This window comes from Vespula pensylvanica, chromosome 14, assembly GCF_014466175.1.
Source record: "Vespula pensylvanica isolate Volc-1 chromosome 14, ASM1446617v1, whole genome shotgun sequence".
Lineage (NCBI taxonomy): Eukaryota > Metazoa > Arthropoda > Insecta > Hymenoptera > Vespidae > Vespula > Vespula pensylvanica.
Genome location: NC_057698.1, coordinates 1,286,112 through 1,306,404, shown reverse-complemented (window position 1 = coordinate 1,306,404; position 20,293 = coordinate 1,286,112). Strand labels below are relative to the sequence as shown.

General features: G+C 34.5%; 2 protein-coding genes across 2 annotated transcripts in view; one reads left to right on the top strand and one right to left on the bottom strand.

Moving 5' to 3' along the window:
- The window catches only part of LOC122634372 (dentin sialophosphoprotein-like), a 64,536-nt gene extending 55,587 nt beyond the window's left edge, over window positions 1-8,949 (bottom strand). Inside the window, exon 1 of the mRNA XM_043823251.1 lies at window positions 8,723-8,949. The gene's annotated coding sequence lies outside the window, so the exon portion shown is untranslated. The remainder of the gene's footprint in view (window positions 1-8,722) is intronic.
- Window positions 8,950-19,177: 10,228 nt separating this feature from the next.
- The window catches only part of LOC122634203 (extensin-2-like), a 2,370-nt gene continuing 1,254 nt past the window's right edge, over window positions 19,178-20,293 (top strand). The window contains exons 1-2 of the mRNA XM_043822907.1: window positions 19,178-19,280; window positions 19,322-20,189. Coding sequence (XP_043678842.1) covers window positions 19,178-19,280; window positions 19,322-20,189 — 971 coding nt within the window. The remainder of the gene's footprint in view (window positions 19,281-19,321; window positions 20,190-20,293) is intronic.

Sequence of the window (20,293 nt, the reverse complement as noted above, 5' to 3'; positions counted from 1 at the left end):
GAGAGAGAGAGAGAGAAAGAGAAATAAAACGCATAAAACGAAGAAAATGTGTCGCACAAAAGGAGGCAGAGGAGGTCAAGCGGGGTCAACCGATGTGATTTGGTTTATGGCGCGAGCTCGCCTCTTCTCCTGCATTATTGTATTTTCGTCGATGATTTACGATAGGAACGACCGCGTTTCTCCCTTCCTTCATACTATACTTCTCTCTCTCTCTCTCTCTCTCTCTCTCTCTCTTTCTCTCTCTTTCTCTCTGTCTGTCTGTCTGTCCGTCCTTCTCTCTCTTTCTCGTTTACTTCATTTTTCTCATCGGACACCACAGGCGGCCTTCGACTACTCCGAATTCGAACGAGCTGATTTTTATTTACTTCCTGATAGCGCTCGCAAAAAACGGACCCTTCTATCTTGCATTTTATTGTCCCATAAGAGAAAGAGAGGTACGGAAATATTCTTTTAAATATCTACAACGTTCGTCATCATTGGTGAATGATGAACGATTAAAAATATTGACAATTTATTGAAACTTGTCATCGTCAAAATTTTTGCATTGATTATACCTATAGAAAAGAAAAAGGAAAACAAATGTTGATAATCGATAAGATGGGGAAGATAATTTTTCTGAACGTCTTCCGTATTTATTATCTTAAAAATTAAAAGTTTCTACAAAGGAGCAATCCAAACATTTACACAAAAAGAAAAGTTATAAAAGAAATAAAAAAAAAAAAAAAAAGAAAAAAGAATAGATAATAAAAATCTTCACTCTGATCGAATATTTTTATATGATTCCATTCCTTATAATAAAAAGTGCTTCCTCTCTTTTTCTCTCTCTCTCTCTCCCCCTCTCGTTAATGCCATCGATAACATACGTATGTACATACATAGATAGGAGCAACGTCCCAAGCAAAGAAAGATCTTTCGCGTACGCGAGGTAGCACCTTCGCTTAACGTGGAAACGCGTAAAGTCCTTGGAAATCCATGTTGCTCGGAGTATACGTAGGACTAAGCCGATAATTTACGATCGACCAGAGAGGAGAACTAATTTTATATCGAGAAGTCGATCGTGAAGATTCGCATAGATTTTATCCCATCCTTTTTACACGGACATATGCACGTACATATACGTATATACACGTACATAGAAAAATAAAGAGAGACGGATAGACAGACAGAGAAAGAGATAGAGAAAAAGAGAGAAAGAGAGAGAGACAGATATATACATACATACATACATACGTACGTACATACATATATATATGTATGTATATATATATATAAAGAGAAAGAGAGACAGATAGAGAGATAGAGAGAAAGAGAGAGAGAGAGAGAGAGAGAGAGAGAATTACATATACACAGAATACATATACCTATAAAGACACACGCATATCCACCTAAGTAAGTACGTGCGCGTAAGTTAAAAGAGGAAGAGGGTGGTGCACAGGAGCGTATCGAGAAACGTATAAAAAAGCTTGCTTGTCTCGTCCGGATTAAAGCAGCGTGGCATCGCTCATCGACGACTTATATCGTTATTCATATATTTAGAAGAACTCTCGGAGAGAACTCTCGTCGAGCAGGTTTTCTCGCTTTCTTGCTATCCTCTCCCTTGCTTTTCTCATTGCTTATCTCGAGGAGTGCACCGACAGAGCTGAGAAGTTCCTTTTAAAAGTTCATTCAACGTGCTACGAGTTATAGTAAGCAACTATAGTAGAAATGGATGAGAGGACGAGAGTTGTGTGGTGATAGAGAGAAGAGGCAGGCGTGGTGAGGAAGGGGATGGATAGGGGGAACGTGGCGGGATGAAAGGTGGATGCGATTCATTTTAAAATGAAAAATTAATCTATATTTAAACGCTCCAATTAATTACTAGCAATGAAACTCCAACTCCAACAGGAGGACAGCTTAGATTCAGTGCAGTTATTGTAAGTGTATGTGCGTGTGAGTGTGTGTGTGTGTGTGTGTTGTATGACTGCAGAAACTCGAGGAACCTGAAGAACTCACGAGAAACTCTCGACTCGAGTTCTCTCTCGTAAGAAGTAAAACTTCTCGACTTCTACTACTCGTTTGCTTTTTATAAAGCGTTACGAAGAAAAAACATGGACGGACGACGAAACGGGAACGTTAGTTTTCTTCTTTGCTGCTAGAGATATTTTAATCGTTTCTATAAATATCTTTTAATCTTTTCCGATCGAAAATAATAACGGCATAAGATGTTCTGATAACGTCTTACGATATTATTTATATATGTAATTATAGATGTAATGGTAAACGTCATTGGAAATTGATTATTTCTAAAAGAACAATTGCAAAATTTGCTCTCATTTCGCAAATCATTCGAGTAAACAGTAAATACCGAGGTCGTTGACTCTCGAGATGCATGTCAGTGCGTATAAATGACATTATCTTATCTTCTTTCCCGCGTCCGTGCATTTATATGCCCTATAATAAAACGATTTATATTCCTTGGTAGGCGTAAGAGTTGGAAAATCTTACCTACCTAAAATTTTGCCTACCTTCGAGAGAGTTCTCGATGAGGGGCCGAAAAAAATTAAACAAAGACAGAAAGAGACAGAGAGAGAGAGAGAGAGAGGGAGAGAGAGAGAGAGAGAGAAGATAATTTCAAAAAAAAAGAAAGAAAAAAAATTCATTTAAATGAATTTTAATAAATTCTAATACGGAAAAGAAATTAAAAAAATTAGAAAACAGAAAGAGAGAGATATAAAATAAAAAATAAAATATGCAATACGCACAGACTCGTAATAGTATTAATATGAATTACTATATAATATATATTAGTGGTATCAATAATGGAACATTAAGAATATTATTAGAAAGAAAGTTATTAAATAAATTGAAATTGACAGTAAAGATAAATTAATTAATCAATGTAGACAGAACATTACGGTTATTAAGTAATACTATACCATGAATGAGGATTGATAATAGAATATTAGAATATCATTAGAAAAATAAAGACAAGAAATAGATACATAGATACTAAGTAGACAGATATTGACACAAGATATAGATTAGATAGCTAGAGTAGATAGGTACAGAAAATTATAGACATAGAGACAGCGTTATCTCTTTTACTGTAAACAGTTATAGAGATAAGGTTACAAAAAGAAATAGAGCGAGAAAAAGCTCTAGAAAAGGGGAAAAAAACAATACTCTTTTCTCTCACGAAAAAGGAAACGTCAACTTGGTTGAAACTTTCATTACTCCGATCACACTTTTCATATCGTTTTAACGACTTTTAGAAAAGTTCAACCTTTTAATCGTTTTTCATAAAAACTTTCAACATTTTATCATGAAAGATATAAATGAACGAAGTTAAAACGAATTTCTAACTATTCGTAAAAGAAAAGAAAAATTAAGATAACTTACAAACGAGAATGATAAAAATGTCAACTTTTGCATCTAAACGAATCTAAATACTAAACGATACATAAAATGAACGAACCTAAACGTTTAATATATGTACATAGTTAATAAAAATATTATAGTAAATATAATATCAATGAGATTATATATTCAGAATAAAGTATCCACTTATATAAACCATTTTAGGTTTATAGATCCATTAAAATGAACAACTATAAATATCCAGTTTCAAGAATTAGATGTCAGGATAGAAAAAAGGATGATGCACCGATACAAGAAAAAATTGTCGATAAATAAATTGTACTTTTATGATTTTTTTCTTTCTTTTCTTTTTTTCGTTGAAAAGCAAAGCAACTACAAATGGAAACACGTGAGCTTCCATCGAAAACGTTACTATATTTTTAATCTGGTGAGTTCTCTTTTAAAAAAAGATTCGCTATACATACACGCACACACAAACACACACAAATATATATATATATATATATATATATATATATATATCTTTCTCTCTTTTTCACAAATACGAGACAAGTAAAAGCGAATCGACCGCTTTAAAGTTTGCTTACTCTCACGATTCGCGTCTAAAGTTGCGTCGTCTGAGAGAAGAACGAGTGAGAGAGGCAGACAGACAGATAGAAAGAGAGAGAGAGAGATTTTTCGTTTCTGTACTTAGCTTACCACTACCGTCACACCACATTGTGTCGTCTTTTGACAAAAACCGTGGGTGTTGGTGAAAATCCGAGTGGAATGACACTGCTAGAAAATCCAATAAGCGTAGTCTAATTCGCTTGCGCAGACCGATTCAAACCGTCTGAATAACGAATATTTCAACGACGAAACGAAATGTCTCTAATGTAGAACGTAACTAGACATATAAATTTCTAACACTAAGAAGAGAAATCATACGTATTAATAATAATACGATTTCATTTTGATAAGGTTTCGATCGTAAATATATAATTACGGGGATTAAAATCACTTCTTTGTCTAGACTTGTATCTAATAAAAAAAAGTGTTTGTAAAAGTATTTTATTTAATCTAATAAAAAGAAAACGTTCGATAGAAATTACTTGGACATTTCCAAAAATTACAAAAAATAACAATAATAATAATAATAATTATTATTATTATTGTCTAAAATTCCTAATCTTTTTATACTCAATCGTAAATAATAAATAATAAAAAGAATGTAATTTGTCGGATATATTAATGATGGTTTTTTTTTTTTAGCAATTCTATTACTTCATTAAAGAAAAAATGAAAGCGATGAATTGAAATATACTCTATATAGCTATCTATTTATCTATGTACATATGTATACTGAATATGAAAGCTTAGGAAACTCCACGCACGAGCGATCAAGAACGATCGCACGCGACCTTATCACGCGTGAGCGTCTTATTGTCGCGTGCGCATTTATTGTCTCTCTCTTTCTTTCTCTTTCTCTCTTGCTCTTATATATTACAGCTCGTAAACAGCATTGGTTATATGGGACATACGACGGATCATTCTTTGGCTTCATTTTTCTAATCGATTTTAAAGGTGAAGGCGAAGGACTCGCATACGCTCCTAGCCTTTCAAATCATCATAAAAGCGCTCTATACGTTCGAAATACAACACTAAGATCAATGACAGAAATCTCGAAAATTTGTCGATCGAATAAATCGTTCGATAAGTTTAACTAATTTCATTCTTTTTTCTTCTTACGTACAAACATAAAAGTTGCGTCTTTTCTTTTTATATCTTTCTTTTTATAAGTATTATTTATATCAGAAGTTATACAATAAATATGATTGGAATTTTTTAAATAAAAATTATGGTAAATAATAATTATACTAATTTGAATGTTTTAATGAATTAATATATAGTAATGAAGAATTGTAAATATTCATTATGAAGATTTTATCTTTGTTCTTTAAAAAATATGTGCTATATGCATGATTCTGATCAATCTCCATCCCTGTGTCTAACGCAAAAGGAAGATGAAATCGCACGCGTTTGATTCAGGTCAGTAATCACAGCATGACCCTTTTGACACGCTCGTTAAATCCAAACGTTTAAAGGAAGTCAGAGGATTCTGAAATTCGGTGAGATACTCGTAGATATACTTAGTAACGGTAACTCTCTCTCTCTCTCTCTTTCTCTCTATCTATCTTTCTGTCTCTCTCTCTTTATCTTTCCCTCTCTCTGTCTTTCTCTCTATGGAGACACTTGATGTGTGTGTGTGTGTATGTAGTAAGATAAGTACAAAATATCTCTGTCTCTCTTCTTCTTCTCCCTCTTCTTTTTCTTCTAGCAATTTTATTCGAGACTGGAAAATAATTGTCGTCGTTATTGCATACATGCTCGTTGAGAAGAAAAAGTAGATACAAAACGTGTTGATAATCTTCGTCACACACGCATGTCGGAGTTCATTAGATTAAGTTGCATTTAAGATAAGTGAGAATTAGAAAAATATAAATTTCGTAATATCTGCAATTGACGTTTCGTTATAAATAAATATTTAATGTTGATATAATGAATCTTGAATGAATATTTACTCTAAGGAAGATAAGAGAAAGGAAGTGCGAAACTCCGTAGAAAATGTTTAGATGCAATAAAGTGTATATCAGTACGAAATAAAGCACGTATCGTCGTTCATCGTTTGCATCTAACAAGACGATCCTTTTAAACAATAAATAAATTCTTTTCATTTTAAATCAAATAATAATCGTAAACGTTTTAAATTGCAATTGTTTTCCTTATTGATCGCTGAAATGAACGATCATATATCATCATAAAATTGCACCCATTATTTCAGTACATCGAATATCGTGACAACTACATAGACATGTAACACATACATACAGACATACACGTACACAAAGCCTATGTTGACATTACTTTTTCTTTTTCATTCTCGATGCACCGGATGCAACGACATGGAAAAGAAGGAAGGAAGAAAAGAGGCCAAACTCGGGTCGTATCTCCCACGTAGTGGAACGAATTCCACGCTAGGCCACCCTTTCAAAAAGCCGGAAAAAAATGAGTGTACGTGTGTGTGTACGTGTATGTGTATATAAGAGAGAGACAGAGAGAGAGAGAGATAGATAGATAGATAGATAGATAGATCTCCGTGAATTTATTCGTGAAAGATTTTCAACGCATAGAGAGACGAAGATGGAGACTCGTGTTCGTCGTCTTTCAAATGACATGCCAGGAGCATTCGCAAAGTGGAGCAGTAATCGGATGTACCGTAATAACTCAAATAAACTCTGACTAGCGAAGCTCTCTTTTTCTTCTTCTTCTTCTTCTTCTTCTTCTTCTTTAAGAAAGAGAGAGAGAGAGAGAGCATCTTGCAAATCGCTTCTGGTATTTTTCCTCTTACTCTCTCCCCACCTTCGAAATCGACTCTGTTATGCTTCTAAGCTCTATTACGACAACAAACTTACGATCTAACGAAAGTGTAAATAACGCGAGTACAACAGTCTCTCTTTTTCTATATTATTATGATTTCATTCCTGGGAAAAAAAAAAGAAACTCGTACGCATTTACTCGATACAATTTTATCTGTTTATATAGAGTATATACATTTTTTGCTTTCTACCCTGAGCGAATATTTACATTAATATCCTTATCATTTTGTAGAATGAATCATATTGTTTATCTTTTACTCTGAAAATATTTAATACTACCTTACAATCTTACCGATTCTATATGCTATAATTTTATCAATTTATATAAACGAAATATCGGTAATATACTTTCATAAAAATTCTCTAACATATATATATATATATATATATATATATATATATATATAATACATACGTACTCATCTTACGCTTAAAGTACCGTTTAGAGAATGAAAGAATACATTAAAATTATGATTAATAATATTGAACGATTAGAATGAATTGGTATACGGGCATATAAATGTCCTAAAACATTAAAAAAAGTAACAAATAAAAGTGCATAGAAAGACCTAACGGATGTTGCATACATTTTAGGCGCGAAAGTAAAGCCTACCGGAAGTAGAAATGAGAGGAAGCGAGCCACACGAAGTATATATCTACGAAACCGTACCAACGAGCTGCCCTCAACTCGCGAAATCGATCCGCGGCTGGTCGCGTTTACTCGGCCCTCGAACCTGCGGTTTCGAGGCGCGACTATATACAAACTTGAATCTCTGCTCTCTCTCCCTCTTTCTCTCTCCGTCTCTCTCTTTCTCTATCTAGCTCTATCTTTATCTAGCTATACATATGTATATGTATATATAGGATGAAACCATTTACCACGTAGATCCCGAGCTCAATTATCTTAATTATGTGATATATGCGAAATTTATTTTGACAGTAACAATAAGTTGTATTCTTTTTCTTTTTATTGATTTTATTCTTGTTTTTTTAATTTATATATATATATATATATATATATATATATATATATATATATGCATATGCAATGCAATATTTTCATACAGAACATCTAATAATTTAAAACGATTCATTTCTAAGTTACAGATTACACGAAAAATTGATTTGTACCGAAGTCGTATAAAATTAATTGTTCTTATAAACATTGTCGAAAAAAATATGTATATATATATATATACAAAAAATAAAAAAATAAAGTTGATTACCTTATATATAATATCGTAAATATTGATTTTTTAACAAATTTGATTTTCTCGAGAACGAAGCACCGTACGTAAAAAAATGTTTCTCACTTTCGACTTAATTTATCACATGGAATAACAAAACATTAAAATTTTATAAAATCGAGTAGGCGAGCCTGCTCTCGAGCTTGTCTTACACGATAACTCTTCAATTAATTAGCCATAGCTCAACGGCGAAATAATTCATAACTCTAGCGTATTATGAATATTTATTAGATAGTCCATCACTTTCTAACGTTTCTAACTAACATAAATAAATAGAGGGTTGGTAGATGCAGCAAAAGCAGTAGTATACTTGGTTATAACGAATTATTTAGTACACCTACAAACGTCCGCTGGTGTGTTTGCTTCGTAGGGAAGATCGATCGACTTTCAAATAACATTCTAACAACGTTGCCAGTTAATAATACAAATATAGAATACGATATATTGCCTTTTATATTCTCTCTCTCTCTCTCTCTCTCTCTCTCTCTTTTTCTTTTTAACGATTACAATCGAACACAACAACATTTCCTTGTGTATCTTGAACTTCCTAAATATTACGACAATAAATATATAACGCTTTATCCGTTTCATACGGTAAAAGTAATAACGCAAACGATCTAACGTACGCCCACACACAAAGTTCAAATTAAAAAAGACAAGGAAATATAAAATAAATCACAGCTGTGTGTAATTGGTACTCACGAGAATCGGAAATAACAGGATCAGCGTAGATTCATCGTCTTTAGATCATCTTCTTGTGATCGATCGTATCGATCGTATTTAATTTGTAAGAAAAACCATAAGATAAAATATATCAATTTCTTCCTCTCTCTCTCTCTCTCTCTTCTTCTTCTCCCTCTTCCGTGTCTTCTCCCTTCGCACACAAACTCACAAGAGAATATTCGTTACTTCGTCTCTTCACCAAAAAACGAAAAAGAAAAAAGAAAAAAAAAATGCACAAGGAAGGAAAGAAAAGAAAAATACGAAGGAAAGGAAAGAAAAATTAGGAAAAAAGAAAAAAAAAAGACGGAAGAAGATCGATGATCGATGATCGATGATTCCAAGTGCGACACGCGATATTGTATTCCGATAATATCTCGAGAACGGAAGTTAAGGAAGGAAGAAGGAGGAAGCAAGGAGAGAAAAAGGAAGGAAGGAAGGAAGGAAGGAAGGAAGGAAACAGAAGAGTGTGTGCGAATGAGAGAACAGGACGGATGCGGTAAATGCGGAACGTGAACCTCGATCGATGTCCGTGCGCAGACTGCCGGCTGCTCGGCTGTGCCGCGCTTTCCTCCTGCGCCGCTCCTCTCCCTTCCAGTCTGACATCTCCCCACTCTTTCTACTCAGCGACTACACAACTACGTATGGATAGGATATATGTATACATTTGTATGTGTATATATATGTGAATGTGAGTGTGAGTGTGAATGTGAATGTGAATGTGTGTGTGTATGTGTATGTATACGATGCTGCTTCCCTATTATCCCTCCTCCCTTCGAACCACCAAAGCTCTCGGGCCAAGGACCGACTAAGACTTCGACCTATCGATTTTTCTAACCACTTTAACTACTTTTTACTTTTTTTTTCTTTTTTTTTTTTTTTTTTTTTTAATCATTTTTTCTTACTTAATTACGTCGATAATTATGACGACTTTAAAGAAATCTTCTCTTTGTGCTTCCTTCTCGATTATTTCTCTCTCTCTCTCTCTCTCTCTCTCTCTCTCTCTCTCTGTCTATGAATAATTATGCGCGTGTCGTTGTATTCTTTACGTCATTAATATCAGTATGATAATTATGATGATTTTAAAAAATTTTTATTCTTTGATTTTCTCTATTTTGTAAGGGATACTCTGCCAAGATTCGTATGAATATGATACTTCTCTTTACATCGTTATTTTTACTATGATTTAATTAAGACGAATTTTTAGTAATACTTTTTGTAAAATTCTTTTGTTTCCCGTAAGAGTTGCTATAAAAAGAGTTGTTTCCGGTTGAATACAGGACGATAGTCTTTTACAAAGTGTACTCGTAAAATACATCATCGTCTTCTTGCTATTCGTCCACCCGCATGTCGTCTCGTGTTATGATCACACGATACTCGTGTAATCTTATTTGCAAACCCAGCCCGGTAGTCCGTGTCTCAAAATTTATGCGTCTCTGAGACTAGCGAATAAAACTAAAAGAGAAGATTAGGAATGGTAAAAGTTGATCTATTTTTGTCTATCGAAAGATTTCTGTAATCGTCTTAAGCCACTGAAAACATACTGCAGCATCTTTGTATTTTGAAACATAATTTACGAGTAGCAATTTCATTTATTTCGTTGAAATAATTAAAGAATATAAATTTCACTTGAAAATATTTATTTACGTTCCTTAATGCAAACACAAATCCGTCTAACTTTCGTTAATTAGTTTGTTTTATAGAATAATTTCTTTTTCACATAATAATAAACAATCATATAAATATACATGAAAATTAAAGAGCCTATCTATATTCTGCGACTATGTTAAAAAGACTAAAAGAAAATTTGTTTATCAAAAATATCGATACGATAATAAATAATGATCATACCGTTTTACATTAATCCAATACTATAGATATCTGTGCCTACAAAAAATATAAAAAATAAAAAATTTATTCTAACCGTAAGATGACTTTCTAACGCTAATTGATTTTTTGAAACCGACAAAAATGAAACGTTGTCTTACATTACTTTAGAAAATATTTTTCACTTGTTCGCTTAAAATAGATCATATTTTTTCTTTCGTCGAATATTCTTTCAACAATACAAGCGTTTGAGGAGATCGAAAAGCCCCGATTGCGCCTTCATTAATTGTCCCACGTGACTTGCTCGTTGATTAACGTCGAACCCTCCCAGTCGTTTTCCATATAATCATTCTCTCTCTCTCTCTCTCTCTCTTTCTCTTTTCCCCTCTTTTAACTTCTATCGAGCCCTCTCTCGCGTCCTCAATCGAGGGAACAAAATAGAGCAGCCGAAAAGGACTGTCAACTCTACGGACTAACTCGATACCTTTTCGCGAGAATAAACCTCCATCGAAACGAAGCTTTGAAGAGAAAAAATTGCGACCGTCTTTCGAAAGAACATCGAGAAAAGAATTGTCACGAGAGACTCTAATCGATGACGCTTCTCTATTGGAAATCTAAGGCCGAACGAAATGTCCTCGACTTCGATCTTTTCACTATTTCCTATTTCTTGAATAGACGACTTTATTTTCCTATCGAACGCACTTCGAACGATTTTTCTTCAATGGAACTATCAAGGAAGTTTATACGATAGCATGTGTAATGACAAACCTGATAGATTGCTTCATTCGATAGATCGGAAATTCGATTAGTACGACTTACGAATGCAACTTGTATAAATAAAGAAAAGAAATAATAAAAAAGAAAAAAAAAAGAAATACAAAAAATATCTCTGCAGGTACTATGGATTTTATTTTTTTAAATATATAACTACATGTAATGCAGTTCGGATAGAACAAGAAAAAAATTAAAAAGAAATTTCAGTTAAAAAAATATATATAAATAATTTTTATTCGACGTACACATTTCTAATAGCCCTTCTAACTTTCTTAATTTGATATAAATCATGATATAATATAAACAATTGTTCTCAACTAAATTGAAATAAATTACTGTTAGTGCATTACGAACGATTTTGAAACTCTTACAACGTCCTGCTAGAAACGATCTGAATACTAAAAATTTGAAGCCGAATCGAACGAATCTTTCTTTCGATGTAAAAAAAAAAGAAGAAAAAAAAAAGGATCAAAAATAAGTTTACCGATCGACGCTTACGTTACTTCGAGTTCGAGTTCAGGCCCTTTTTCTTTTTCCCACTTCGAAGAGACAAATGTACGTCGCTTTTGAGTGCAATGCCCGGAATCTTAACTACTTGCTCGTCTCGTATTCAGGTGCGTTCGCAACTCCAATCGTATATACGACCTTTCATCTATGTCGAGTCTCTTGCGCGTGTACAGTTTCGAAAATGGATCGATCATCGATCTTTTGTACCTTCTTATCCCTCTTAAAACAGTTAGAAACACTTGATTTAGATAAACATGCTTCCAGTGCATTAGAAAGAAAAAACAAAGCATCTATATCCTATTCGAATTTATTTTTTAACGAATGTGTTATCTAATATTTCGTCGATTTACATGAAAAAAAAAGAAAAAGGAAAAGAAAATTATAATATTCAAATTTATGATTCGAACGTGAAGCTAAAAATTTGGAAAAGTTTTCAAATATATATATATATATATATATATATATATATATATATATGTATATATACTTTTAATTAGCATCAAATTAATGAATACATATGCTTTTTAAATACCGAAATTTTCAGCCACTCAAAAACCAAAGTAATTAATTTTATCAAAAAGTTTATTTATATTTATAAAAAATTTTTATAAAACATTTATAAAAAAGAAAGTAGTGGAAAAGCATTAAAAACAAATAATATATAAAATATGTCATATATATTTATATATATTATAATATTAAATTATTATATCATAATCTGCAAATCTAAATAATTGTTCTTTGAAATTTTTCTCTAATAATCTTTCGTATTTTTCTAAGATATAGCTTCGAAATATTATTCATCAATAATAAACACATGATAATGAATTATGAAAATAAGTTGATATTAATTATGCAAAATTATTACTACGAATAAACAATTTGGCTTCTGAATGGCTCATGCAGCCGATCAGCTCGATAGTACTTGCGTTGTTAATCATAGTATAACATACACCTAATACTTCATTTATACGATAAATTAGTTTCAAAAAAATCTGCATAAAATCGTGTAGAAATAGAATTGCTTGTTTTGAAACTTCGTCATTTCGAAATGTCGTGTAAAGAAAAGTGTAAAAAAAAGAATTAGGTGCATTTCGTTACAACGAGAGTAATATCGATAGTCCAGGTCTCACCACGTGGAGGTTGCTGCATACGGAGACCCATAATCGTTAATAAAAATTTAAGAACAAATCAATTATATTAATCTCTATACGTACAAAATATAGAGACCAATGAAGAGAGCTAACGATGTTATTGCGTATCTCGTGTAGTAATAAAATAAGAGGAGAGGACACTCTTGCCCTCTTGACTGTTTTGTTTACGTTTTCCAAGGAAGATCGAGTTTCCGGAACTCCAAGTAAGAAAGACACAACTCAGACTCAATGTCATCGTTCTATACAAACCCTTCAAATCTAATGTCAAGTTGTATCAACAAAAGAATTTCGTTCACTCGTGACGATTTTGAAAACATTAAATATTTCAAACGTTATCTGAGAATATTTTATACCAATATGCGAACATAAACTAAATAATAACTAAACAATTGCATAAAAAAAAAAGAGGTAACATAAATTATTTCTTGATTTTTATAATACGACATAGGTCAAAATATTTTAAATAACAATTTATGATTAAAGAAAATAACGTAAATAAAAATTTACAAAATTACAATTTATTTGCAATATATAAATTACGTATTTTACGATAGGTAGATTCACTTTATAAAGAATTATAAAAACTAATTAGAAAAAGAATAGATAAAGTTTCTAAGACTTTTCACTTGAACGAATAAAATCTTCAAAGTTCATCAAATGATTTCGACATCAATGATCTCGATTGCTTAAGAGAAACTTTGAAGTGTACGAGCAATAATGTCACACGAAAGATAAAAAGAACTTAAATAATTGCCTAATCACAAACGCACGAGTACTCTTCCCACGCTTTTCTTCTCCTCTCATCATTTCGTTTCGTTTCGTTTCGTTTCGTTTCGTTTCGCGACAAGCGATGCGATGCGACGCGAAGAGGATGATGAGAGAAAGAGAGAAAAGACTGCTCGTTTTAGTAGGACTACACCGCAACATTTTTGCGGTGCTTTTATGTCTTAATTTCCTTTCGAACCCTTCCCTCCCTCCCTCCCTCCCTGCCATCCTTTCATCCACCGTAAGAGTCTATTTATAGTGAGCACAGCTTCTCCACTTAGCATCTTCCTCTGCGTTCCGGCGATACTCGAGAGAGGTCTACGATCTTCGAATTTCTTCGTGGAAAATACTATCAACTAAATTCTATAAAAGAGAGAGAGAGAGAGAGAGAGAGAGAAAGGAGGAAAGAAAAACATTCCAAAAGCAAAAAACTCTCAGCAAAGTTTGGATATTAGAAACATTTTTATTCGTACTTGTATCAATTGATTGCATCTCAAACTCGAGTTTAGGTAATTCTTCGAACAATTGTTTTATTTATTAATTATTAACTACGAATCTTGAAAATATTTTTTCCCTACAACAAAACGGGAATAAAATTTCTACAAAGAAAAAAAAAAGATACAACTTTGAAACTTCGCAAATAAAAAAGAATTATAATTCATGATTATACGCTTTATGTTATAAAATATGCATCTCTCAGTTTAAGAATCGCGTGGCTTATCTCTCGAGTTTACATAATTTATCAACTTTTTATTACTCTGCAATATACGTGCATACACGTAGACGTGCTTTAAAAAGGTGATAACGAGATTAAGATTAAGGAAGGAAGGGTCGTTGAGGAGTTTGGAGAGATGTAGGAAGAGAGTTCTCTCGATTATCATACATCCACACACACACATATATATATATATATATATATATATATATATTCAATGATACTTAAGATTATTAATTTACAACAAATCCAAAAAAAGAAAGAAAGAAAGAAAGAAAGAAAGAAAGAAAGAAAGAAAAACGAACGAACGATCGAAAGAAAAAAGCACGTATATACAAATTCATAAATATTTAATCACTAATAAATTATACGTATATAAAAATTAAGTAACATATACAAACTCTCCGGAAGACCATCGATAGGTTCAACGATCGAGCATTACCGAACATATTCGACAAAAAACCTGATGATCTAATAAGCGTCGAAAAAAAAAAGAGAAGAAAAGAAAAGCAAAAAAATAAAAGAATCATAGCAACTTAGGAGAAGTCTCTCTATAGGGTGGAGGATCAACGACTACGAGAACTACGACGATAGAACTCGACTTCTTAAGGCTTTCGAAGGACGCGGCACGAAGATCGAGGGATCTTGCCTTTTCCGCAGCACGATGTGAGAATGTTACTCGGTCTAAGGTAACTAACTCCATAGCAAAAACTGGACGTTCTCCTGCCTACTTCGCAGTTTTCTTTTTTTTTGTCTTCGACCTACCCCCACCTCACCCTCTCTTCATCCTCTTCTTTATCGTCTTCTTCGTAGTAACCAAGCATCATCTACCCATCCTCCTCCTCCTCCTCCTCCTCCTTCTCTTTCATCCTCCTCTTTCAACCTCCTCCTGCACCCCCTTCTCCTCATCCTTCGTCGTAGTTTCTATCTCTTGACGTTTCCCTAGAGAACGACGGTGACACATCGACCTGTCCACCAACTGCACCGGCACACGCTATAATCCCAATGCATCGGCCTAATGTCTAATGCTTACCTACTATACGACAGAATGATGGTCTTGATAAAAAAGAGACGCTGAAATAGCTTCTCTTTCAAGAAATACACACACGGAAATATGATAGTTAGCTTGATTGATAATAATCAGTGTCGGGCTTAGTCATCGACTATGACGTTTCAAATCCCAAATATTTTCCATATATTTGTATCGTTAATGTTTGTACCTTTAGAATCTTTTTATAATCGATATTCCATCCACGTTTGCGTGATACTCACGCGGGAATAATTCAAACATTACCACGCTTTTTCATTTAAATCCGGCTTTGTTTTTATTATTAATTCGTACAAAAAAAATTCCAATGGGTTAATACGAAAGGATATAAATCGATAAAACGCGATAGAAAAGAATAGTCCAAGAGATCGATAATTTATCAAACTCTTAACGTCGAATAAATCAACGCGTATCCCTATAGAATTATATCTTTTAATCGACGCACTTCGTACAAGTGTAAGATGATACTCAACCCTTGAACTACAAGGGGTAGATAATCGAAAGGAACTCTCGACGATGTTAAAGAAGAGAGAGCGGACAGAAAGAGAGATAAAAAGAATTACAAAGATAGAGAATAAGAGAAGGAAGAAAAATTCATTATCGTTGACGCAACGCGTCGACGTTGAAATCGTTTAAAATTGCTAAAAGAAAATCACAAAGTAGAACGTAACCACTGCGTCGGGTCGCGTCGCCTCGCGTCTGTAAGATTCTCGACAAAATCGTCTCTGCCATCTGGCATGCAACTGGCCGACAACGTGCAAGCCGCATTACGATAGTAATTGTTGCAGGACTCCCTCTCTCCTTCGTTACTCCTCTCCTCTTCTTCTTCTTCGTCTTCTTCTTCTTCTTCCTCTCTTTTTTCTTATATCTCTTTTTCTTATCCTTTTCTTTCTCATTGCGGTTGCACGCGCATATTTTCTCTCTGTTTCTATCTCTCTTCAAAATGCTAATGCTTCGTTTCTTTACGAATTAACAGAGAAAAAGAGAGAGAGAGAGAGAGAGAGAGAGAGAGAGAGAGAGAGAGAGATTCTGAATATGAAGAATGTAAAAAGTTTTTTAACGAAACACACGAAGCTCTTCCTAATTCCATTGCTTAACTCTTCGTCTTGGATTGTGATACAAGAACGACGTTTAACGACGTACCTTCTCGAGATAGGTCGGACTCTGTGCGAAATGCCGTAAATTTATCATGGATTCCGTTTTATGTCGGGCATTTCTTGGAACGAATCTACTGTTACTCACTCACGAACACGCGATACCGTTCATCTTCCTCCTCTCGATCTATCTATTTATCGAATATATCGACAATATCAAGAAAAAGTTTCAAAGAGTAAAAAAAAAGAAAGAAGGAAGAAAGTGAGACAATCGTTTTTTATTTTCAATGCGAGCAAGAAAACGTTTATTTTTCTCCTAATTAAAAAGGATCTCTGAACAGTTGTCTCCTTTGCTTCGACTAATTTTTTTATTTTTATTTATTTTTTTTTTTTTTTTTTTTAATTAGCTTCTAACGTCTTCCCATTTTCTTTAAAATTTGGAAGAATAATAAATGAACAAAAAGAAGAGGAATCCCGTGTCATCTTTATAATCGTATAATTCTAAAAAAAAAAGAAAAAAGAATCTGTCAACCCAACATTTTTTTAAATAAATCAGCGAGGAAAGATAGAAAAGATTTTCATTTTCTGTCGAATCACTCCCGAAAATCCCGAAAATTTGTTTTCCTTAGAAAACTTTTAGAAAACTTTAAAAGAACAAAAAAGTTTTACTTTTCTTACCCAAAGATCTATATAATATTTAAATAAAATCAACATTTCAATAAGTCTCGGGTTTCAATTTCCCTTCCCTTGTCTTCCTCAAACACTCCACAAGAAGAATAATAAAGATCGATAGTCCCATTTAAGAGGTCAAGAAATGTTAATGCAAAGGAAATCGAAGTACTCGATTCTCTCTTCGTCGTCGTCGTCCTTTATCGAGAACGGCCTTGCCCCTTTGCAAAAGAAAGTTCTATTTCCTTGGAAGATATAAGAAATTCTTGGCAAATGTACGACTGCGGATTCAATTTGTATGCAGAAAGGGGAAATGCAACAACGTCCAGCATTTCTATCCTACGGTGAAATAGATGGTAGAACAAAATTTCAAAGATTACGTAAGGTCTCTCGATTATACGATTTACTAATGCTTTGCGATTATTCGATCGAGTCGAAATATTTATGAGTAAAAAGAATTCACATATGTATACCACATATGTACGTGCATACATACGTATATACATAAATCGTATTCTTTTTAAAATCTAATCTCCGTTTTACAATTCGACCTTCGACTCGTCGTAAAGCTGTTCATCCTACTGTTTGCGAGACGTCACTTTGATAGATTAACGATGCACACACATAGACCAACATACGAATTTTCTTATATCGACCATTTGAAAATCGATATACCATTAGAACGTAAATCGACGAGGGAAGCCAGAGAGAAAGAAAGAAGAAAAGAAAAAAAAATCGATTCTCTTCGTTCGTTTAAGCAACGTAAAAGATCCAGTTAGTATTCAGTCCGGTTCATCCATAAACTTCGTTTAACTGCACGTAACTGCACGTAGCTGCACGTCTGAAACGCGCTTTGATGTCTCTTCGCGAGACATGAATTTTGTAAAACGCGAGTAAACCGCAGAAGTCGTTTCTATTCTTTCACGAAAGGATCAACAGGATCTTTCGGATTTTTTAGAAAAATATTTGGATAAAACAAAGACTAATCTCGATCGTTTCTATCCAAGCGTTTCAAGATAATTTTGTAGATATAATGATATCGTTAAGAGAGTAACTTAATTAAGTTAGTATACCCAAGATACCATCTTCGTGAATACCCAAGTAGTCCCTGTCACTTTCTTGTCGTCTTAGAAACGTCCTACACTTAAGAACGATTAGATGAATTTTGCGAGGAGTAGATAGAGATCATTCGTGTCAAATCATAGCTATAATTACGATTGTCAAGTTCCGGTAAAAATTATCGGTAAGATTGAGACAAATTATGATCTAAAAAAGAAAATAAAAAAAATTGCACCTCGTAATTCAGCGATCATTATCTTCGAGATTTCACTTATGTCGAGGTTAAAGACCGTGATGTACGCTTTTACGCAAAACGAACTTCACTTGTGGTGCTTGAAAGTCATTAAACTATTGCATAGTGAATGGAGTGTGACAAAGCGATACGATTCGGTCGTCTTGCTCGAATATAATGACGGGAATAAATTTTTCATTATTTACTCACATCTTATTGAGAAAATCCATAAAATTATGTAAAATGTGATGCGACGCGTATGTCATAACACTTAACGACGATTTTAATATACAACCTATCGCTTATCTCACAATACCGTGCTAACGAAATCGTAATTCTCACTCTCTTTGTTATTCTATTTCTCTTTTGCCCTATTACAGTTACGAGATGTTCTTTTATCCGGCATAATGGATGGTGAAATAAAAGTTCAACGTCGCGTTACCCAAATCCTGCGATTTAGAAAGAAGTCAAAAGTTCTAGTCACGCCTAACCGTAATAGTAAACACATTTTAGCAATTTCAGCCTCTCAGTACTGCTCTTAAGTATAATAAGAAATGTAATAGAATGTCATTAGACGCGTCGACTTCAAGGAAATGCATCGTGAGCGGATCTTACAAACCGGCTTCTCTATAAAAGCCCTCGTCTCTTTGTTTCATCCGTTATACGCTCCAAGTGATTATGCAGCCATTACAATGGGTAAGTTCAAAATTACGTCGTCGATATGTGTTACTTTCCAGAAAAAAAGAACCCTATTCACGGTAACTTGTTTTACGCGCAGTTGAAAATACTACTCTTGCTGAATTATGGCGCTGGGCGACAAGTGCGGCTTGGACGACAAGCAGGATATAACTATCAAAGGCCGAGGGTACCGTTCTTCTTACCGACCGAGAACGTACCTGCCTATCCCGCACAACGTCCCAACTATCCCAGTTATCCTACTTATAATTATCCTGCTCCTTATCGACCTTTTCAACCAGTTCTTCTATCTTATCCATCTCCTCAACCATCACCTTCTTATCCGTCTCCTCAACCACCACCTTCTTATCCGTCTCCTCAGCCCCCACCTTCTTATCCGTCTCCTCAGCCACCTCCTTCGTATCCATCTCCACGGCCACCACCTCCTTCCTATCCATCACCACAGCCACCACCTCCTTCCTATCCATCACCACGACCACCACCTCCTTCGTATCCGTCTCCACGGCCACCACCTCCTTCGTATCCATCTCCTCGACCGCCACCACCGCCATCCTATACATCTCCACAGCCGCCACCTCAAACGCAAGAAGTTATAATAATATCTACGACACCAACTCCATATCCTGCGTCTCGCCAGCCAACGCCATCACCTACACCTTTTCCTCAACCATCTTATCCTCCGTCACGACCTCCTCCAAGACTTCCACCAGCTCCTCTTTCACCTCCACCAGCCCAATCTCCTTATCCACCCTCTATACCTAGTCCAACACCAACTCCCTATCCTCCTTCAAGACCACCCACAACACCAACTTCTTATCCACCATCGTACACTCCGTCGACTCTACCACCGATAGTAACTCCGTTTCCACCATCATATCCTCCGTCTCGGCCTCCACCAACCCCAACTCCGTATCCTCCATCGAGACCACCGCCGACTCCAATTCCTTATCCTCCTGCTAGACCACCTCCTCCTCCGCCACCACCACCTCCGCCTCCGCCGCCACCACCACCGC